Source organism: Lactuca sativa, chromosome 8, assembly GCF_002870075.4.
Source record: "Lactuca sativa cultivar Salinas chromosome 8, Lsat_Salinas_v11, whole genome shotgun sequence".
NCBI lineage: Eukaryota > Viridiplantae > Streptophyta > Magnoliopsida > Asterales > Asteraceae > Lactuca > Lactuca sativa.
In genome coordinates this window covers 19,720,419-19,742,491 of record NC_056630.2, presented here as the reverse complement: position 1 = coordinate 19,742,491, position 22,073 = coordinate 19,720,419, and the positions used below count along the sequence as shown (strand labels likewise).

General features: G+C 33.6%; 2 protein-coding genes across 3 annotated transcripts in view; one reads left to right on the top strand and one right to left on the bottom strand.

Annotated features, from left to right (window-relative positions):
• Positions 1–3,693: 3,693 nt before the first annotated feature.
• Positions 3,694–7,539, bottom strand: LOC111919749 (protein NEDD1). The gene is made up of 9 exons (XM_023915340.3): positions 7,085–7,539; positions 6,831–6,943; positions 6,443–6,703; positions 6,134–6,304; positions 5,832–6,053; positions 5,223–5,738; positions 4,625–5,146; positions 4,377–4,550; positions 3,694–4,295 (listed from the first exon to the last, which is right to left on the bottom strand). The coding sequence occupies exons 1-9, from the start codon at positions 7,239–7,241 to the stop codon at positions 4,188–4,190; spliced, it is 2,244 nt and encodes a 747-aa protein (XP_023771108.1). The 5' UTR covers positions 7,242–7,539; the 3' UTR covers positions 3,694–4,187.
• Positions 7,540–12,968: 5,429 nt separating this feature from the next.
• Positions 12,969–22,073, top strand: part of LOC111919748 (protein DA1-related 2) — a 43,793-nt gene continuing 34,688 nt past the window's right edge. The window contains exons 1-3 of one of the 2 annotated variants that reach the window (XM_052766963.1): positions 12,969–13,201; positions 13,268–13,345; positions 13,505–13,594. In XM_052766963.1, coding sequence (XP_052622923.1) covers positions 13,106–13,201; positions 13,268–13,345; positions 13,505–13,594 — 264 coding nt within the window. In that variant the 5' untranslated portion in view covers positions 12,969–13,105. The remainder of the gene's footprint in view (positions 13,202–13,267; positions 13,346–13,504; positions 13,595–22,073) is intronic. The other variant, XM_052766964.1, reaches the window with a different exon arrangement.

The window sequence follows — 22,073 nt, the reverse complement described above, 5'->3', positions numbered from 1 at the left end:
TTAAGGGGATAATACCAGCAGTTGCAAAGGTATTCCCCAATGCAGAACATAGGTTTTGTTTGAGGCATATTCAGGAGAATCTGAAGAAACAATGGAAAGGAAAAGAGTTGAGTGACTTGGTTTGGGAATTTGGTAGAGCAACAACATTAAATCACTTTAAATATGCAATGGATGAGTTGAAGAAACTGAATGATGAAGCTCATTCTTGGTTGTGTAAGATTCCTGCAGAGACATGCTCTAAATCTCACTTCAGTGGTATGTCATTTAGCAGTTGTTGAGTTTTATGTTTCAATATAAAATTTGTAATTTCTCTTTTTGAATATGTTTTTCACAGGTAGGGCACACACTGATTGTTTGTTGAATAATCTTTGTGAGGTATTCAATGCTAAAATAGAGGGAGGTAGGGATAAACCAATCATCACCTGCTTAGAGTATATTAGAGAGTATCTCATGAAGAGATTGTGTGTTGTGCAAAAGGAAATAGATAAGTGTCAAGGGGAACTAAGTAATACTGTAACTATAATTTTAGAGGAGATTAAGACTCAAGCAGCAAAGTATGTAGCTAAGTATAATGGGGCAGGAAAGTACCAAGTTGCAAGCACATGGCAGGATCAGTATGTGGTGAACCTAAATGAAAGAAGTTGCACTTGTAGGTTCTGGGAGATTACAGGTTTTCCATGTAGGCATGTTGTTTTTGCTATATGGAACAAAATTGAAAATGGAGAAGATGCCCCTGATGTTGAGGATTGGGTCCATCCTTGCTATAAGTTATCAACATGGAAAGCCATGTATCTGAACAAAATTGATCCAATAAATGGTCGTTCAATGTGGCCAAAAAGTGATTGTCCATTCACTTTAACTCCACCAAAACATCACACACAGGTTGTTATGTCAACTAGACTAGATATGTACTTTTAATGCCAGCATGTATGTTTATGTTTTAAATATAATAAATGCATATGTGTAGGTTGGGAGGCGAAAAAAGAAGAGAAGGAGAGGTGTTGATGAGCCCAACAACCAAACCACTAAATTGAGCAGGAAATTTCTTGCAGTCACATGTTCAAAGTGTCATAACAAGGGGCACAATTCCAGGACATGTAAAGGGCAGGGAGGCATTGGTGAAGTTGGATCAAAGGGGAAGATACAGGGAAAGGGGAAGACAGAGGCAAAGGGGAAGACACAAGGAAAGGGAAAAGGGGTTGGAAATTCTATTAAGTAGTTAGTTGGATGTTTGGGTAGTTAGGTCTTTTGAAACTTGAATTATGGTTTAGTTGTTTAAATTATGGTAATTGGGTCTTTTGTAATGTTTGTATGGGTTAAGACCTTCCATCAGTAAGTATGTTGAAACTAAGTGTCATGTTTAAACACAGACTTGTAATGATTTTATCAACATTTTGCTTATGAATTACCCTCTTCAAACCTTTCTCAAAAAGATGCATGTATAACAATGTAGATTTGAAATACCATTCCTAACCATTTGCAAGATACAGTTATAACAATGTATCATACGAAAATGCACATCAAAACCACTTATTTATAACAAAATACATAATCATCATTTCCATTAACTAAATGTGTTACACTTCATACAACAAAATGAAACAAAAAATACTCATTCCATCACAATCCAAAACCCCCTAAACTAGTTAGATGCGTACAAAAGAAACCAAAAACCCTCCATCCTATTATCATCCGGATCCTTCAACCACCTTACTGGTTAAAATAAAACCAAAAAAAAAAAAACATCCATGAACAGAACATCAACTGGTAGTTCCATAGTTCTACACTTACAATCGCAACCCTCTTCCAATCGATTCATTGATCTTATCAAACCTGGAATCACCACCAATGCCCTAGCACACATCGGAGGGTCAACCCACCTTACGAACCCACATCTTGAACAATTCAAAAATTGTCTTCCTGGGTTACAATCCGTCCATGAGGTCAACTTCGTTGTTTCTATTCCACATTTACAAATCGCCATCTTCGACACTCGCAAAATTCGTTTTGCAATTGGATGCACAATAGAGTGAGAGTAGAAGAGGGTGGGTGCAAGAAGGGTTTTCAAAATATCAGACATGCATTTGGTTATAAAGAAGAGGGCTCATGTGAAAAGACCGATTTGCCTTTTTATTTCATTAATGAAATAAGAGTTAACGGTGGGGTTCTAACGGTGTGAGGGATAAGGACCATTTGTCAAAAGTTTTGAAAGCACAAAGACCATCTATGAGGTTTTTAAACCACAGGGCCTAAACGTCAAATTTTGGGAAACCACAGGGACCATTTATGATGTTTTTTCATTTAAAAAAAAGGGTAAATTACACGGTTCGTCCCTATGGTTAGGGGTAATTTGCACGTTTGGTCCCTAACAACTTTTTTTAACTCGGATCATCCCGATTGTTTCTTTTTGTTGCGCGCTTAGTCCCTGATCGACTTAAAAAGACAATTATACCCTTTTGATTTTGTTTTTATTTTACTTTTTGTTATTTTTCATTTTTTTTTATAAAAGATAATACAACATTGGGCCCACCACTACCCTTATCTCTTTCTTCGTTACCCTCTTACCCCACCGGGAAATCGTTGACCGCCTCCCCACACATCCCTTCCTTCTAATACATCCACCCAACACCTAAAACACACAAATCATCCATCAATTTTCTCAACCATTCTAAACACACATTTCCCCCCATCGATTTCCTTGACGTTCATGGGGTAAACGATGGCTAGTAATCCTCGTCTAGGTTTCATCAAAGTTGACAGGCGGGTTGTAGTGATGGAAGTCTGCCTACGATAGAAGTGAGGAAGGAGAAAGAGGCATCTTCGGTTTGATAAAGATTGGTTCTTCAAAGCTAAAATAGAGAAAGGTAAAAGAAGGCGAAGGGTACTAATACAAATCCATATTGCAGTGGAAGATGGATTTAGGTTTTGAGATTGATTTAAGATTTTCAAACACAAGAAACAATTTCAGCCCTAACGTTTGAATTCAATCTAGACAAAAAAAAAAAAAGATTTCATCAGAAGATTTCTAGCATACAAGATGGTTTTAGATGCCGATTGACTTGCATTAGGTTTGTAGAGGTTTGATTTCCATCATTTACATCTGAGTTTGATTTAAAAGGTGTTACTAGTTGGATGAGATGAATACGTTGGTGGAACGAATAGTAGGTGGAGGTGGCACCAGAATCGATAGCAGGCGAGTTTTGATTTAGTCTTGTTTTCCCTCTTTTTTTCTCACAATCAATAGACACCTTTGTCTCTTCTTGAATCGATAACAGGTCTCCTCCCCTTCTTATTTTTTCTCAGGTAAACATTGTTTCTCTGGTGAAGAGAGGGTTTGATTGGTTGGTGTTTGTCGGAGATTTAATGAAGTCGTCGGAGTTAGAATGAATGAATCGGAGATGGGAGAATGGTCGAAGGAAGAAGAAGGTTGAAAGGGAAGGAGGGAGGGGCCCACCTGTATTTTTTATTTAAATAAGATAATAAATAAATAAATAAATAAAATTTTAATTAATAAAGAAATGGATAAGGGTAAATTAGTCTTTTTAGAACGGATAGGGACTAAGCGTGCAATAAAAATATAAAGCAGAGACGATCCGAGTTAAAAAAAGTTGTTAGGGACCAACCACGCAGATTACCCTAAACCACAGGGACCATCCGTGTAATTTACCCTAAAAAAAACAAACAAACAAACTATGATTGAAAATTCAAAACTAAATATAATTTGAATAACTGCAAGACATTAATAGCGATTAGAAAACATTCCAAAATTACCTAAAAGTAACAATAAACAACATGAATCATTTATGTTCATCAACTTTAGATAAATCAAAGATTCCATCACATCCTATATACATAACATGTTCTACCACTCACTCAGCTCTTAAAAGTCAAAACATTGACTTTTCCATTTTCTTTCCTTCTTTCTCAAGACCAAAATCATCATTCATCACCCACACCCCACAACTAGAAACCTCAATACAACAACCAACAAAAACCCTCCTTCCACATCAAGTAACTTTTCAATTTTTCAAACCATAATACTTGATTTCTCATTGCAAAATCACACAATTTGTTCATTTTCATAACAGTGGTTAATTGCAATGAAAAGTCAAACATAATGGTTCAAAAAGTCAACTCAATTTATAAACACAGTAACACACACACATGAGTAAATTGTTAAATAATGCTCACAAAAGCTGTCGAAGTTCCTGATTCTCTTTACGCAACAATTGAATTTCCTTCATAAGCTCTGCCTGATTTTCCAAAATCGCCCTCATTGCATTCGACGTTTGCATCTACAAAAAAAAAAGACAAATAATGAGTGAAGCATATTATATAAAAGATAAAAAAAAACATCCAAAAACAAAAACACAAACCTCTTGCATATGAAATTGTCTTAGAACTTCAATATGAAGATTTCTAACATCTTCATGAATGGATTTCTGAAAAGAACCAAGAGCTTCATCAAGAGTCCCTTGAAACAGTTGCAGAGAAAACGAAGATCCCTGTTGTGAACTATTTGTTTTCTGTGCTTGTGTCTCCAATGCACCCTGTCTCACAAAAACCACAATTTACAAAAATACCCTCCAAAAAAAACCAAAAAACTTAATTTAAATCCACTCACATTCATGGATTCCATGGCAGCCGATGACATGTCATGCCTAGGTGTCAAGCTATTCAAAAGCTCTTCTCTCGTTTCACCTCCTGTTTTCTTCATCATTTTTGGGGATCCCACACCCACAGCTGTTGAAGTCCCATCACTAAAAGACGGATTAGTGCTTATCCTCTCAGCATAACTTGAAAATCTTCGTGTTGGAGTTGAAGATTCTAAGCTCCCTTTTATGCCAACTGAAAGAGATGCTAAAGGGCTATCTTGATTAGATGTTGATGAGCTGTCATACACACGAAGATTAGCTAATGGTGGCAACCCTGAACTAAGATCCTCAAGTCCAGTCAGCATAGACCCCGTGGAAGATGATGTCATCGCTGCAAATCGTGAAGGTAGTGACACTTGCTGACGTGGCGGACGGATGAACTTATCGGATAATCTCTCACCACCCCATGCTTCTGGAGGTGTAATGGATGATGGTTCTTCACTTTTTGGAGAAGAAGATGGTGGCTGAGAGATTGGAGTCTGGTTATCATCCTGTGTAAATTTTGTAGTTTTGTAATTTTATTTTTGTTTTAAAAAAATGTTACATATTGTTGTTTACATTGATTACCTGTGTTAAAGTTGAGCTAGGTTTCCAGTCAAAAATGGAGTGAGGATCACTGCCTACATCAGAAGATGAAACAAATCTTTTTGATGAAGGAAACAAAAGAGAAGTCTTTTTGTCAAAATCTTTTTTAGTTCCTTCCCATAGCTTATCAAAAGAGGGAGTAATTGGTTGAACTTCCACAAGTGGAGAAAAAACCTCCATGTCATCTTTGTAATTATAACTTCTTGGAGCATGTAATCTTGCTAACCCACCAGCCCTTAATGTGCTTCTCAGTGGCGTTTCTTCACTTGTAGATGATTCAGACATTGATGGGGTAACTAGCTCTGGAGAGGGTCCGGATCCTGCCCGGGAAATTCGGGCAGCAGAGATTAAATGGGCAGATGTTGTTGCTGATGGAAGAGGGTCAGGCATCACAATTGAATCATCCACAGTGCCTCCCATTAAAGCTGTATCTGGTGTGCAAGTTTTTTCATTTACATATATTGGTTTTGATCTTTGCCAACATAAACTTGTCACAGCCTGATGTAAATAAGCAAGATTAAAAAAAAAAAAGAAAAAAAAAAGAAAAAAAAGGAAACATAATTTAAATAAGATATATGAAGACGGGTTTACCTCAGAATTTGCATATGCGCGAAGAACAGTAAAAGGTTGAGGCTTTGCACGAACATCATAAAACACCACCTGTCCAGTTGTTGTTCCAGCTGCTAAAGTATGTCCATCATCACGAAAAGCCACTGAAGAAAAAGGGGATTCATAGGGTATGCAATATGAAGGTCGTCTTGATCCTGAGTCAAAAGTGTATAGCTTTTTATCCAGTCCCACACTAGCAATCATCTGTCAAATACCAAAAAAAACTTATAACAGAAAGAACAATATAAATGTACAAAAATGATGATTCAGGTTGAAAGAGAGACCTTGTCATTTGAAGGTGAAAAACTAACACCAGCAGTTGGTGCAGAATGCTGCTTTAACCAAGAAACTTTTGGGTTGCGACCAGTTGTATCCCATAAATGAACAGAGCCATCATCGCCAGCTGTCACTAAAAGGTGTCTGCTAATCCGTGAATAATCAAGCACCCTCAAGACCTGAGAGCTCGAACCATCAGACAAACATCTAGCACAATCAGGAAAACAAAGGTACATGAATTACAAACACCAATAAGAACTAAGATTCTTAATGGTTTTGTGATGGATAGAAAGTTGGAGAAGATTTAGAAGACACACCTGTCCATTTGGATCCTTGAGTTCAGTAGCCCTTGCACCTGATGCAAGGTTGTGAATTATAAGATCACCACTAAGACTAATGGAAGCTAGATGTTCGTCTTTGCAATTGTATTTCACATCTGTTATTGTGTCTGTGTGACCTTTTAACCACTTTATACACTTTCTTCTCTGTAAATCCCATATTCTCACAGTTTGACCACTTCCACCGGAACAAATGTAACGAGATGCTTTGGAACTGAAGTTGATAGTGAAAATAGACTCCTGCAACATGAGAAATCGATCAAAAGAAGGTACAATACAAAGAGGATTACCTATTGATTGTCTTGTGAAATTTGAGAGGCAATTTAAATCATATGAAAGATATATGTCGTACTGAAGATCAGCTCACCTCAGCATTGTCACCACTGTCGCTGCCGGCCGTAGGAATAGTTCCCATGCTTTGACCATTCTTTCGCCATAACGATATCCTTTTATCATCACCAGCACTAGCCACCACCAAATCTAATCACAATCCCATCTTAAAACTTCAGGATGGTTTTTGCAATTTAGAAGCTCACAATCACGGCATTATATGAAAAACGGAAACATCGATTCTTTTAATCAAATTAAACCAACAAAAGGAGAAGAAAAGAAGGAACTTACTCGTATGATTCCACTTTACGGAGTTAACTTGAGAACCGGGTGAAGGCGTGTGGCTGAGAATACAAGGATCGCCAGGATCCATCGAGACATCGAAAAGTTTAACGGTGTCGCCGCCGCTAGCGGCCAAAAGCGACATTGCTGGATCGGCGAAGTTCATTAGTTATTAGGGCTTGATCTTGATGAGATATGGAGGAAGGTCTAATCACGTCGGAGAGTCGACTGATACGAATTATAACATCGGATCGAAGTGAATACAATCAAAATTAAACCAAAAAGGAGTGATGCAATTAGAATTTACAAATGATGAAATGTGATGGATTGAGGGTAAAAGTGGGATGAATTTGATGTGATATATCTTCTTTTCTCGTGATGATTTTGAAACCCTAGAGAGAGAAATTTTCAAAAATAGTGTGAGGGCTCGGCGCCCTTGTAACTTTGGGAAAATGGCCCCAATCACTTTTGTCATCTAATTTGAAAAATACTCAAAATTCAAAGAGCACGTCGACTCAAATATCAACTATGATATTGTATATTTCTCTCAACATGTTTGACATGTGCCTAGAGTATATTTCTCTCTAATTAGGGATGTTATATTATAGTTGGAATCGGACAAAACCGAAACCAAATACACCAAAAACCGAATAAGAATAATCTGAGAAATCGAAAACCGAACCAAATAAACCAATATGGGTTCGATTTGGTTTGGATATAATTAAGAACCAAAAAAAATAAATGTTAGTTAAAAAAAAACTTTTAATACCCTCTAATACCCTCGGGAGAAATCGAAAACCGAACCAAGCAAAGTCATGTGGTTTAGAAGTTTTACATTCCGAATCTGGTGTGTCAAATGATTAATCTCAAAATAAATTTCCTGAAAATTATATAACGTCTGTAAATTCGAGCTAGACAATTAAGATATAATAAGTAATAGTAATTTTTATAATTAAAATCTTTGATTAGGATAATCTATAGTCATGTGTGTTGTAGACAATATAAGTTTCGTAGTAAGAAAAATAGGGAAGATCAACTGAATCGTCCGTAAATCGTAAAAATAAGTGCGATAATATATATATATATATATATATATATATATATATATATATATATATATATATATATATATATAAAGTACACATTGTCCAGATTCCGAAATTATAAATTTTGTAAAAATCCGACTTTATATGAATTGGATATGATTTTTATAAAGATATAAAAGTCAGTCACGCACAAAGAATGTGTGACGTTAAAAGAAAATGGTTGATTTTTTGGATAAAGTCAGTCACGCACGAAGAGAATGGTTGATTTTTTGGATAAAGTCACCAAAATAAAAGTCGTACTACTCTTAAAGATATGAATTTTGGTAAAAATAACACCAAAATCAGAGTTTGTACGAGAGAGTTATGATTTTTGCAAAATCATTAAATCATATAAAAATAAGGGCTAAAAGTAATGTCATATTTAATCGATGGAGCCTAAAGAAAAGTTGCAGTACTCGTCGAGGGCAACACATGGAAAAAAAAATGTCAAAAACGGAGTTCGTATGAAGAAGTTATGGAATTTACAAAATCTAGGATTTGCGTCCCGCGTAGTGCACGTCGGGTACGCGATGCATGCTTCTAGAAAGTGAAAACGCGGACCACAGAGAGCCTGACACGTGGCACAAAGTTATTAGGGGGGAGGGGGTGTCAAGCGTTTCAGCAAAGTCATGTGGTTCAGAAGTTTTACACTCCGAATTTGGTGTGTCAAATGATGAATCTCAAAATAAAATTCCTGAAAATTGTGTAACGTCTGTAAATTCGAGCTAGACAATTAAGATATACTAAGTAGTAGTAATTATTATAATTAAAATCTTTGATTAGGATAATCTATAGTCATGAGTGTTGTAGACTTTATAATATACGTTTCATAGTAAGAAAGATAGGGAAAATCAACTGAATCGTCCGTAAATCGTAAAAATAAGTGTGACAATATATATATATATATATATATATATATATATATATATATATATATATATATATATATATATATATAGAAAGTACATGTTGTCCAGATCCTGAAATTATAAATTTTGTAGAAATCCAACTCTATATGAATTAGATATGATTTTTATAAAGATATAAAAGTCAGTCACGCACAAAGAATGTGTGACGTTAAAATATACGAAGAGAATGGTTGACTTTTTGGTAAAAAGAACACAAAAATTGAAGTTTGTATGAGAAAGTTATGATTTTTACAAAATCATTAAATCATATAAAAATAAGGGCTAAAAGTAAAATCATATGTAGTCAATGGAGCCTAAAGAAAAGTTGCAGTACTCGTCGAGGGCAACGTGTGGAAAAAAGAACGTCAAAAACGGAGTTCGTATGAAGAAGTTATGGAATTTACAAAATCTAGGATTTGCACCCCGCATAATGCACGTCGGGTACGCGATACGCGCTTCTAGAAGGTGAAGACGCGGACCACAGAGAGCCTGACACGTGGCACAAAGTTGTCGGGGGAGACGTAGCCTTAAAAATGTGCGACATGCACCCCTTTTGCACGTTGTGCACCTCAAATTTGGCTATAAATAGAGCTTCATTCCCCATTTCATTCTTCACACTCTCCCATTTCATTTCTCTCGAGTCCCTATGACTTTTAGGCCATTTCCCTTAGTTTTAGTCTGCGGCAAATCCATGCGATCCCTGAAGTAGTAATAGCTAGCAAGTAGAAGCTCTGCGAGTGCAATTTCTGGACTTTTGTTTAGGGAATCTCTATAAGTTAAATTACACTCTATTTTATTCTAGTGTAATTTATATTTAAATTCATAGTCGTTGTATGAACTTTTAAATAAGATTGTCAGTAATTCCAATGTTACATTACTAATTGATCTACTTACGGGGATGATGTTTAGGCTGGATTTAATGAGGTGTTTAAAGTGAGATATCCAAACAGTATACTATGTATACCAAACGGACCCTAGATACGATATGATCCTACTTGGTTGTCTTTTATCAGCTATAGATCAGTAGACATTGGGATTATCGTAAAATATCTACTATAATTATTATAGTCTCCAGGATCACGAAACTAGACTAAGGCTTAATACTCTATACGTCTATGTCTTTTCAAAGTATGAAGCGAAGCGCTACCAAAATCGTTAGTCATCCACTTTATCAAGTGAGTGAATAGTTACTTTCATCTTACTCATAGATATGAAGTATCTAGAAAATTATCTACTTTATTTGCTTATAATCTATGCTGAAAATGTTGTGATAGATAAAATAGTATGAGATGACATTTAAATTGATTTAATAATAAGTGATGACTCGAAATTTGGGCAGCGCTTCGCTTCTAACAGTTTTCTTTTCCTTCGAAGAAACCTAGTATCATTATTACTATATTTTAGTCTAATATTTATTACGAATAAGTATTAATTTAGATTCATCATTAACTTAAAGTCTACTTCATGATCTATCAAGTAAGGGACAACCAGGTAGGATTATATCGGAGGTAGGGTCCGATATATACACATCATTCCTTATAACCCTGAAATCCTTGTTACGACTACTTCAAATTTCTTTAAAGATATTGGGTCAAATATTGATTCTATTTTTGACACATATTATTATTGTTATTTATTATATCGTTATAAACATGTATATTGCACATAAATCACATAATACTCAAATAATTCATCTTCATTACTTCAAAATAAGTTACAATTGTTGACTCTAACTATTACATTATAATAATAATGCTTAGCCCGAAATGTAGGTGTTACAGATTAACTGTTATCATAAAGATTCGGGCCTTGGGGAAGAGAGAATTAGCCCTTTTTGGATGTCGGTATTATAGATTAGGTGATCCGAGTGTTTGATTTTGTATTTCAGAGCCCAAGGGTATAACCGTAAATTGGTAGTTCGGGCCTTTATAAATTTTGGGTTTTTGTTCGAAAAGTCTTAAGGCGAGGATGAGTTGATAAAAATGGACTTTTACCCTGGGTATTGGGCAGTTAGACTAGGTTTTCAACTATGGGTTGAGGACCAATCATTTATTTGGTGTTATTTGATGTTGTTAGCACGAGGATATACGGATCGGCAGTTCGAGCTTTTTTCTGTGATATTCAGTAGCTTGAGGTGATTCTCTTCACTGTACTATAGGTTGAAGGCACCAATGTCATCCCATTGGCTTAAGAGATATATCATTCTCCATTGTATGTATGTATGTGGTATTTGGGAAACTCACTATGCTTTGTACTTACGACTTATTGTTTATGGTTTCAGGTACTTTCGGTTCAAAAGGAAAGGACCAGACGTGACCGCACTGCATCCACCCATGTTTCCACAATGTGATGATTTTAAGATTGTATTTTGATAACTGTTGTTTATAAGATACTTTTTTATATTTAGTAAAAAGATAATGAATGTTAACTTAATGATAATTAATGTTTTGGTTGAATTAAAAATAAAATTTTTACCTAATAACTCTTGGAATGTTACAAAATGAGCATAATTATAGCTAAAAATATTAAGATAATATACAAAATATATGAATAAATATGCAAATATCACCTATCAAATTATAGAAAAGGCCCATTAATACACGTGTAGTGCACCTCATCCTTATGTTTGAATGACCCATCTAACTTCAAGAAAATGGTCTTCTTTGCGCAAAATTTAAAAGCTACACACTTACGGTTAACAAAATTTTTTTAGGGGTCATTTAAAACCAACCCCAATGATTCGTTGGCTAATAATGACAAAATTGTTTATTAGTTATTTGGACTAATATGACCTGTTTTACTAAACATAACCAATTTGGAATCAAAACTAATAATTTGGTTTTGTTAAAAGGCAATCCAAAATTTAAATATATAAAAACCATGTAGTACAATCAAAATGATCCAATTGTTGAATTCTATTTTTTTCACATAGTCAATGACATTTTATTTAAAGGAGCAAAAATAAAGAACACTTGAAACACCGTTTACACAAGCTAGTTGAAAATCATTCAAAGAAAACGATTTCAATGTTTAAAATCTCACATTTACGGAAAAAATAAGGTCCCAATACTTTTAAAGTATTTTATATTATCAAATATGCTAGGTAATATTCAATCTTTATAGACCAGAAATATAAGTAACTATCACATGTTAATAGCCTTCAAAAAGTCCATACAGCTAACCATATGTGCTCCTAGCCATGATGTCAAACACAATGTTCACGAAATGATGCGATGTAGGTGTACTTTGTACTTGTTGAAGCTTCTAGAAGCCTCCACAATTGATTGAGGTTTGATGCGATGTGTAATATCAACAAAAAAACGAATTTAAGAGTAAATTAAAAAAAAACTTTAAAAAAAAACAATACAAAACTACAAAAATAAGGGCTTTCTTGTGAGTTGAACTTTAAGGTAACCTAAAATTCTGTTATGTATGATAACAGCTAAAAAGGAGAAAATTAGAAAATTTAATGAAATAAATAAGGTAAAATTAGGAAAAAAAAAAAAGTCAAATGTGGCAAATTTATGGGATTTGTAACATTATCCCTTCCAAATATGAAGGGGTTGCTATGATATTTATATCTTTCCTTTCTGGTGGAAAATTTCTTTTTTCAAAATTTACTTTCCTTATTCAAAGTCTTATTAAACTTGGTTCTTTTAGAGGTTAATCTTCAACCATAGATTTCTCTATTTGAATTATTGATTTTCTTTTATAGGTTGTCCACATAAACCGTTTATTTTATCTTTGTCAAATATTCTTTTCTTATCTTTCTTTTTTTGATATCTACCACTATCTCTTTGTTGCTTTACACAAGAATCTATCTATTTTTCGTTTTCGTTGTGAAAAATATACCCTATGTTACCCTTTCAAATATTCCCCTTTTCTTTTCTTCCTGAAAACAATTAGCATTTTATCTACAATGATGCCATTGTCATTGTTCTTCTCCCCATCTCTCATTTCCCGTTTCAGAGTTCATCTTTTCACATTCTTGAGATCACGGTGCCCAAAGTATACATACTTTCCACAACCTACTACTCATGTCTTATTCAAAGAAGCCCTCATTCTATTGGAAACGAAATACTCAATTTATTGGATATGAAAGTAAGCTATCGCGCCCCCCTTCTAGATCCCTGGTAAATACCATCTCCCCTTTTAAATTATATATATATATTAATTACTAATTTAATAAATTCATTTAGTACAACCGCACAAGGAGTGATAACCAAAAGGAAGAAATAAACGGAGAAATTATATCACGCGCCCCTTCTCGATCCTTTGTAAATATCATCTTCATTTTTTTATGACATATATATATATATATATATATATATATATATATATATATATATATATATATATATATATATATATATATATATATATATATATATTCATTAATTATAACTATTAATAAAAAATACAATAAATTCATTCAGGATAACCGCACAAGGAGTGATAGACACAATGAAAAGTTAGATGGAGCAATTCCACTTTCTTTAGTATCGCGGGTGCCTTCAAAATCCTTGGTAAATACTATCTCTTATATATATATATATATATATATATATATATATATATATATATATATATATATATATATATATATATATATATATATATATATATATATATATATATATATATATTGTTGAAGTCCGTTAATAACTTATATATTAATGAGAACCCGATAACTAAAAGTTGAACGTTAGATTAAAATTAATTCATTAAGAACATGATCGTCATCTTACGAATATCATTTAATGTTTAATTTTTTTATTTTATTGGAAACATTAATAAAAATGTGTAAAAAGTAACGTAACAAATCTAATTTTTAGATTTTTTTTGTAAAATTAATAACATCATAATTTTTTAAAAAAATGCAAATTTTTAAATATTTTTTAAAATATGTATTTTTTTTAAAAAAGCCTTAATTTAAAAAAAATAGTAATTTATTTAAAAAACTGGATCAATTCGGTACAAGATAAAATATAAAAAATAAAAAATGCTATAAAATCTCAAAGTGTTTTCATTTCTTTGTCAAGATTGTCAGATTTTCTTCGGTTTATTACTTTTCACCTATTTAATTTTCCATAAATTCTTCCAAATCTATAAGAAGATTAAAAAAATGATTAATGCAAGAGCACTTACAAAAATGAATATGTATATATCATGTAAGATTCAGATATGATTATATCATGTAAGATTCACATGTGATTTTATCATGAAGATTCAAATATACAATTCATATGTGATTATATCATTTAAGATTTACCTGTGATTATATAATAAAAGATTCATATGTGAGATTCACATGTGATTATATCATATAAGATTCACATTTGATTATATGATGCGATATCCACATGTGATTTTATTATGAATGTGAAATTCACATGCGATTATATCATTTAAGATTCACCTATATTATATAATGTAATATTGACATGTGAGATTCACGTTTGATTATATAATATAAGATTCACATATGATTATATCATGTGATATTCACATGTGATTATATCATGAAAAATTCACATGTGAATATACCATGTGATATTCACATTTAATTATATCATGAAAGATTCACATCTTGTTATATCAAGTGCATATCAACATATGTATATATCATGTGATATTCACATGTGATTCTATGGTGAAAGATTCACATATGAATATACCTTGAATAGCACATAAGATTCACATGTGGTTATATTATATAAGATTCACATGTGATTATATCATTAAAGATTCAAATGTAATTATACCATATAAACGTAATACATATATAATATTACTATGTGAATATACAAAGTAACATTCACATGTAATATTCACATATATAATATTACTATGTGTATATACAAAGTAAGATATAAATGTAATTATACCATATAAACGTAATACATATGCCATGTAATATTCGGATATGGATATATCATGTAATATTCAAATGAGAATATATTATGTAATATTCACATGTGAATATACAAAGTAACATTCACATATGAACAATTGACCAAATCATAACGAAATTCCAAATGCTTATATCCAAACCTGTTATATTTGACCAAAGTTACAACTCATTTTCTCGGCCTGTTGGAAGCAACTAAACCCGAAAATAGAATAATTAAGATTGAAACAAAATTTAGAATAATAAGGAAAAGAAGGAAAAAATATTAATAAGTATATGTAAAATGACCTACCTAGTATTAAACAATCTATATGCAATAACAATGTACGAGGAGGTACAATCAATTAATACATACCAAAAGTAGGGCATCCTTCATTCAAGTCTAGTGTTGTTGAATCCCCAATCAACAACATCCTAAGAAAATAATCAAGTTCTACATTAGAAGACATATCCATTGATATACTATAGTAAACAATCGATGCCACAATAGAGATCGATAATTGATGATTTGGATTTTAGGAAGAATGGAGACGATGATTGTGATTTGGATCTTATAAATCGAGCACAACTAGAAAATCCCATCAATTAGAAGAAAATTATGTCACAAAGATCCACATATGAATAAATTTCATATCCGTATAATATCGAATAATACGAATAGATAGTGATAAATGATACCTTATGATTGTAGACGAGTAAATCGACAAGGCCAGTTTGATTGATGCTCTATTCCAGATCTAAAATAACGGCCAAGGAATGAGAGACATCGACGATGTGTTAGGTCATATCGACAACAACAAGACTGGTAACTCAAGACGACAGTGAGAATGAGGAGGCGACTGTAGATGACCACTATTCACGATCTATGATGGTGGCTAAGGAAGGAGATATCTCTGACGTTTTAAGGAAATTCAACAACGAGATAGTGGTCATTCATGAGGATTGAGGAGTAAGAATGTGGCATCGCTGATGTCGTACATGAGATAAAGAAACAAATATAAATAAACATTGATTAAAGTAATTTGGCAAATTTGTAGATGATATTTCTTATGACTTATTTACCCTTAACTTTTTTTAAACCCTAAGATACCACTAATGTTCTCAATAATTACAAAAATATCACCTTTGATCCAAGCCATCTATTTTTTCAATCTAACACTCCACTTTTTGTTATTGGATTCTCAGGAAATTATGAGTTCTCAAATATTCTTACCATCTCTCTCTCTCTCTCTCTCTCTCTCTCTCTCTCTCTTTATATATATATATATGTATATATATATATATATATATGTATATATGGTTCAGATCTGGTAGAAACCCAAAAAATGGTAGGAACCGCGATGACAATCCTCAACCACCATTTTGTTATGGGCAAGAATGCCAAACATCGTCCTTGGATGTGATGGGATCAAGTGAGACACATGTCCATGGAATATACGGATATTCTTTGGGCTGGAACCGACCTGAACCAGACCAGACCTAAATAAACCGTAAACCAAAAAAATCGGTCATAAACTATAAGGACATACTATATCTAATTCAAGAAAAAAATATAATATTGTTTGTTTGAAGCATCAATATTTTCAAATATGCCGAAAACCATTTATTAAACATTGATAATTCATATTCCAAAAATCTATAATTTATATGTAAACAATAAACATTTGTGCCAACCCATAAAATACGTCCTCAACCGCCATTAAAATTCTAACACTACCAGCAACATTTAATTTAACAACTCTGAAATCACACAATGTATAATAAGCATATCCAAATTTGATCTTAGTTACGACTCAAAAGTTAGTTCATGAATACCATGTCATCTTATGAGTAGATTAACATTTTTAGAACACACATGTTACCGCAAACCAAAAAATATAAACTTCAGAAAGACCTAACTCGGTATGGAAAAGATATAATTTTTATCGGAAATAAAAATCTACCGCATACTAAACTTTACAACGTCGGAAAACTACGAAGAGAATGGTTGATCTTTTTCAGAAATCATCAAAAGACGAAACATAGCACTGCTCAAAGTAGGATTTAAGACACAAAGAACACCTAAAACGGAACCTGTATGAGAGAGTTATGGTTTTTATAAAATCATAAATGTTATATAATACATGCTAAAAACGAGAGTCAAAGTTAGCCAAAAACGACCAAAAGGAAAGTTGTAGTGTACGTCGATACCTACGCATATATACAAGAGTCGTTAAAACGGAGTTCGTATGTGACAGTTACGAATTTTCAAACATTATAAAATAACCTTGTGCGCATCCGCGCGCTTCGTGCACTCTGACACCCCGATTCATCAGGATATGGATGGTGTGGCACCATGAGAAAAGGACATGTGTTAACACTTGGGTGGTTCACGCACAAGTGGTGCGGCGTGCACCTCAAAATTTCCTATAAATAGCAAACTCAGGATGATCCTTTCTCACACCTCAACACACATCCCACTCTTTCTCGATTTCTGTGCCACTGACTCCTGAAACGCTCTTGGATCCCAGACTCCCCAATTCTACCCTACATCAATGGTTTTACACTTCACAAGTGAGTTCACGACCCCATTTTCTAAACCTTTTCTGCATGGGGGGGATACATGTTAAAATCTAACTATCACATAATTATTACTAATTGTATAGTATCAGTTAGATAGTTATACTCATAACGTTAGGATGATATTATGCAGCTAGATACTCTGCCCAACTTTTAAAGTTAATATTATGCCTAGTTGTTATACAGATTCGTAATGATAGAAAATATCAAATCTAGTTGTTATGTTGGCCAGTTGCCGGGAAACGTCGATACTCCAGTCATTATTATAACCACCATTTGGATAAGTTTAGTACCTAGTGATTACTCTGCCCAAATACTCGGCTATGTAAATCACATTAACTTGATTATATATATGTATAATACGAATAATATATATAATAAGTAACTCTCATAAATACAATAAGGAATAACAACACGATCGACCAAGGGAGTCCCCTATAACAAGAGTTAGATGAGACACGATTCATCAACACAGTGAAAGATTTTTAGCTAGCCCCTGACTGCTAGCGTATCCCTCTTGGTCAAAGATAACAAGACGGTTATGTAAAGACGACCTAGATAATGGTCACTACCTATCATAAGTGTTAGGCTCGGGTCCTCGCCCTTGCGGCCTCGCACCTAGAACCCTACGTTCTAGCGGCAAGGTCTAACTCAGAACAAGAGGGTCCGGTCTACAACAAGCCAAAACAGCACCAACCGCTCCCCAAAGCGACAAGTATAGTGCTCAGAGCGCTGCTCCTCAATAGTTCTGCACCAATAGCAGATAACCACTAGTGGTGCACGACCTGCTAATGGGACGCCTCCATGTCCTGACGGTCCAGACAAGACAAAAAGTACTGTCAGGGACATGCTCTTCCGATGCCACGTATAAAGGAAGTCCTTCTTCTCCAAAAGAAGGGATCACCTCATGCTATCTCTCTTAAGCTAAACCCTAATTCTCTCATCCAATTACTGACTAGACCGTCAGAGTCTCATTCCGGGACCTCCTCCCGGACGACAACTTACATTGGTTCTTTCTTTGCTGTGATTCTTAGGCTTAACTCATACGAAACTACAACAAACGACGTTAAGCTCAAAGCAGATATCACAACACTGGCCTCTAATCAATAAATATTAAGTGAGCGGGAGATTGACACTCCCACCATTTGGTTGCTAGGTACAACCTGATGGCAACTCGAAGCAGGCATAACTTTCTAAACACATTTGCGACGTCCGATGAAGTGTTATGGTTTTTCGGGGAACACTCAACAATCATAGATCGATTATAGGAACTCATCGTAACATTGTTAAACTAAAGCTGAGTACCAAAGACTGCTATTTAAACAAGTAGTGACAGTACACTCAAACTCGAGGAAACAAGTTCACATTTATCCTCGTTAAACTTAATCCACTATTCTTTAAGGGGCGCCTCTAGAATAGTAGTAGTACGCGAAACACGATAAAAGTATACTAGAATAATACTTCTCTCATAAAGACAAAGGATTTCAGAGATTTTAACAAAAATTAAAGAAATTAATATGATACATCTTTCTATCCAAAAAGACAAGATCGTTAGATCTAGTTACTAAATTATCTGAATCCCACTACCAGAATATTTATGAAACCGTTTAATACATACTGACATAATTTTAGAGTACAACAAGTGCTAACCTAACAAACTCGACAAAGTATTTTTTTAATACAAAACTTATGAACTCACCAACATTATGTTGACCTTTCAAAACTCACATGTATTCCTAGGTCACCAATAGAGGCAAAAGATTTTTCAGCAAAAGATTATGAAGCGAATCGCAGTCTACCAAAGAGTATAGTTAACAAGATAAAACTCAATGTAATAAAACAAAAGTCTTCATGTAAGTTATTGATTGTTAAATGGAAGTGATATTTATGTCATGAATGACATGTGAAATTCTTCTCTGTCATCCAAGATCCTAACTATACGCCGCCCGACGTTTCCACCACCAGATTGGGGGTGTGACAACATTAAATATCCTAATTTAAATATGAATCTTAAGTTTTTTTCCCAAAATAACAATGAACGATACAAATTAACTATTCGGGAATATTGATTGGTTGTTTTCCCTTTCCACCTCCATTGTTTATCGCATTTTCCAACTCTTTTGTGACCTCATCATCTTTCAAAACTCCATCAATGTTGTCCATAATTGTTTTTCTTGATTTCCTTACCCAATCTTGTGTGCAAACCAAGGCCTCCACTATTTTTGCGGACGAATTTGTTCGGTATGGGTCTAATATCCACCAACTTGTACTAAAAGCCGCCTTGGACGCCATGGTAGAAATTTGTAGTCCCAAAATATCTATCAACATAAACAAACAAAGTGTCAAAATACAATTATAAAAATTATACAAAGAAATAAAGTTATACCTTTCATCATACGAGATAAAATAGGGTAAAGAGATGCTTTTGTTTCCACCAAAGTAGAATATCAAAATCTTGATTGTATTTAAGTGACCGCTTGTTTAGGTATCATGTCGACTTCGTTTTTGTTGATGTCGATGCGTAATATGTTTGTATTATTAAATCACCCATGAATTCATTCTCGTCATCAATCATAACTACATCTTCATGAGCACGTGTTTGACTTTGAGAAGAGTCGGTATTGTCGAATTTTGCTTTGTAGAATTAAAAATTTTCTCAGATATTTTTTCAATATCCCGTGTTAAGGCCTTAGCCTTCATAGTAACTTCTGAGTTAAACATGAGAGTTTTTTTCGGTATTCTTCAACTTAATCAACTTCTTAAAGGCTTATTGAAGAAACTCAAAATTCAACCGTGGATCTAATATTACCGCAAAGTACAAAAAGTCATTTAATTTTTCAAGGTCACCCCAATGCTTATCGTAATTCTTAATCATATCCTTCCCGATCAAGCAAAATTGGGTACTTCTGCCCAATTCCTTATGTGTTTGTACACATCCCATATTTCTGTAAAAAAAAACGATGTGTCATAGGTTTTGTTGACGTCGATATTATGTCAGTTTTCACCTTGAATTTCTTGAGAAATCCAAATATAGCTATACAAATTTTGAAATCTTCTTCTATGGGGGACACAACATCTCGAACATATGTAGGATCTATTACAATAAGTGTTAGTTAAAAAAAACATAGTTTCAATACCTCCTGTTTAGAGGTTTGTATCTCATTCAATATACAACCAAAAATAGCATATAAATAGTGTAAATAGTAGGTTAAATTGTGAAATACATGCTGGAAAAAAAATCAGGCAAATCAAACATATATCGAAGAAGTTATGATAGTTCAAAGTGGACATAAAAATATGCAAACACGTTGAATAAGAAAACACATCTTTAGTATCCCGTGTTTAGGGGCCTATATCTTATTGAATATACAACCAAAAATAGCATATAAATAGTGTAAATAGTAGGGTAAATTGTTAACAACATGCCGGAAAATAAACAGGGAAATTGGACAAATAATGAAAAAGCTATGATAGTTCAAAGTTGTAATAAAAATCCACAAACATAGCTTCAATACCCCATGTTTAGGCGCATGTATCACATTGAAAATACAACAAAAAATAGCATATAAATATATTAAATAGTAGGTTAAATGGTGAACTACATTCTGAAAAAAAAATCAGGCAAATCGGGCAAATAACTTCAAACTTTCCAAAATCATTCTCCAACTCCACCTTAATCTTCAATAACTCGTATGTGAAGTTCCATCGGGTTCGACTATCATTACACAAAAACTTCTTGGATTCCACTTTTACTTTTTTCATGCATTTTTATAAACACTTGAATTTGGTGAGTGGAGTTCATAATATATCTAATGCCCATTTGCATGCAATTAATACTAGATTGGTGTACATCAAACCCATCATTAACAATAAGGTTTAGGATGTGAGTCATACACCTTACGTGTAATTGTTTCCCCCCCATCGTACAAGTTTGATAGTTTTTTCATTATAAATTTGAATGCTTTATCATTTAAACTAGCATTGTCTACAGTTATGGTTATTACATTATTGATAAATAATCAAGCAAATCAGACATAAAAATCTGCAAACACGTTGAATCGGAAAACACAACTTTAGTACCCCATGTTTAAGGGCATGTATATCATTGAATATACAACAAAAAATAGCATATAAATAGTGTAAACAATAGGGTAAATTGTTAACTACATGCCAAAAAAAAAACCAGGCAAATTCGACAAATAATGAAGAAGCTATGACAGTTCAAAGCTGACATAAAAATTCGCAAACATGTTGAATCAGAAAACATAGCTTCAATACCCCATGTTTAGATGCATGTATCTCAATGAGTATACAACCAAAAATAGCATGTAAATAGTGTAAATAGTAGGTTAAATGGTGAACTACATGCTAGAAAAATAATCGGGCTAATCGGGAAAATAACGAAGAAGCTACGACAGTTCAAAGTTGGCATAAAAATATGCAAACATGTTGAAATAAAAAAAACACTGGAATGGAATATGGAGTTACCTTTAACTTCAAACTTTCCAAAAACCTTCTCCAACTCCACCACAATC

Excerpts from the sequence above, each read along its gene's own strand:
- LOC111919749 (XM_023915340.3), bottom strand. The coding sequence starts at position 7,241 with ATGAACTTCGCCGATCCAGCAATGTCGCTTTTGGCCGCTAGCGGCGGC. Across the intron at positions 6,305-6,442 it reads TCAAGGATCCAAATGGACAG|GTCTTGAGGGTGCTTGATTA; the intron begins GTGTGTCTTCTA and ends TCGAGCTCTCAG. Across the intron at positions 4,296-4,376 it reads GACAATTTCATATGCAAGAG|ATGCAAACGTCGAATGCAAT; the intron begins GTTTGTGTTTTT and ends TTTTTTTTGTAG.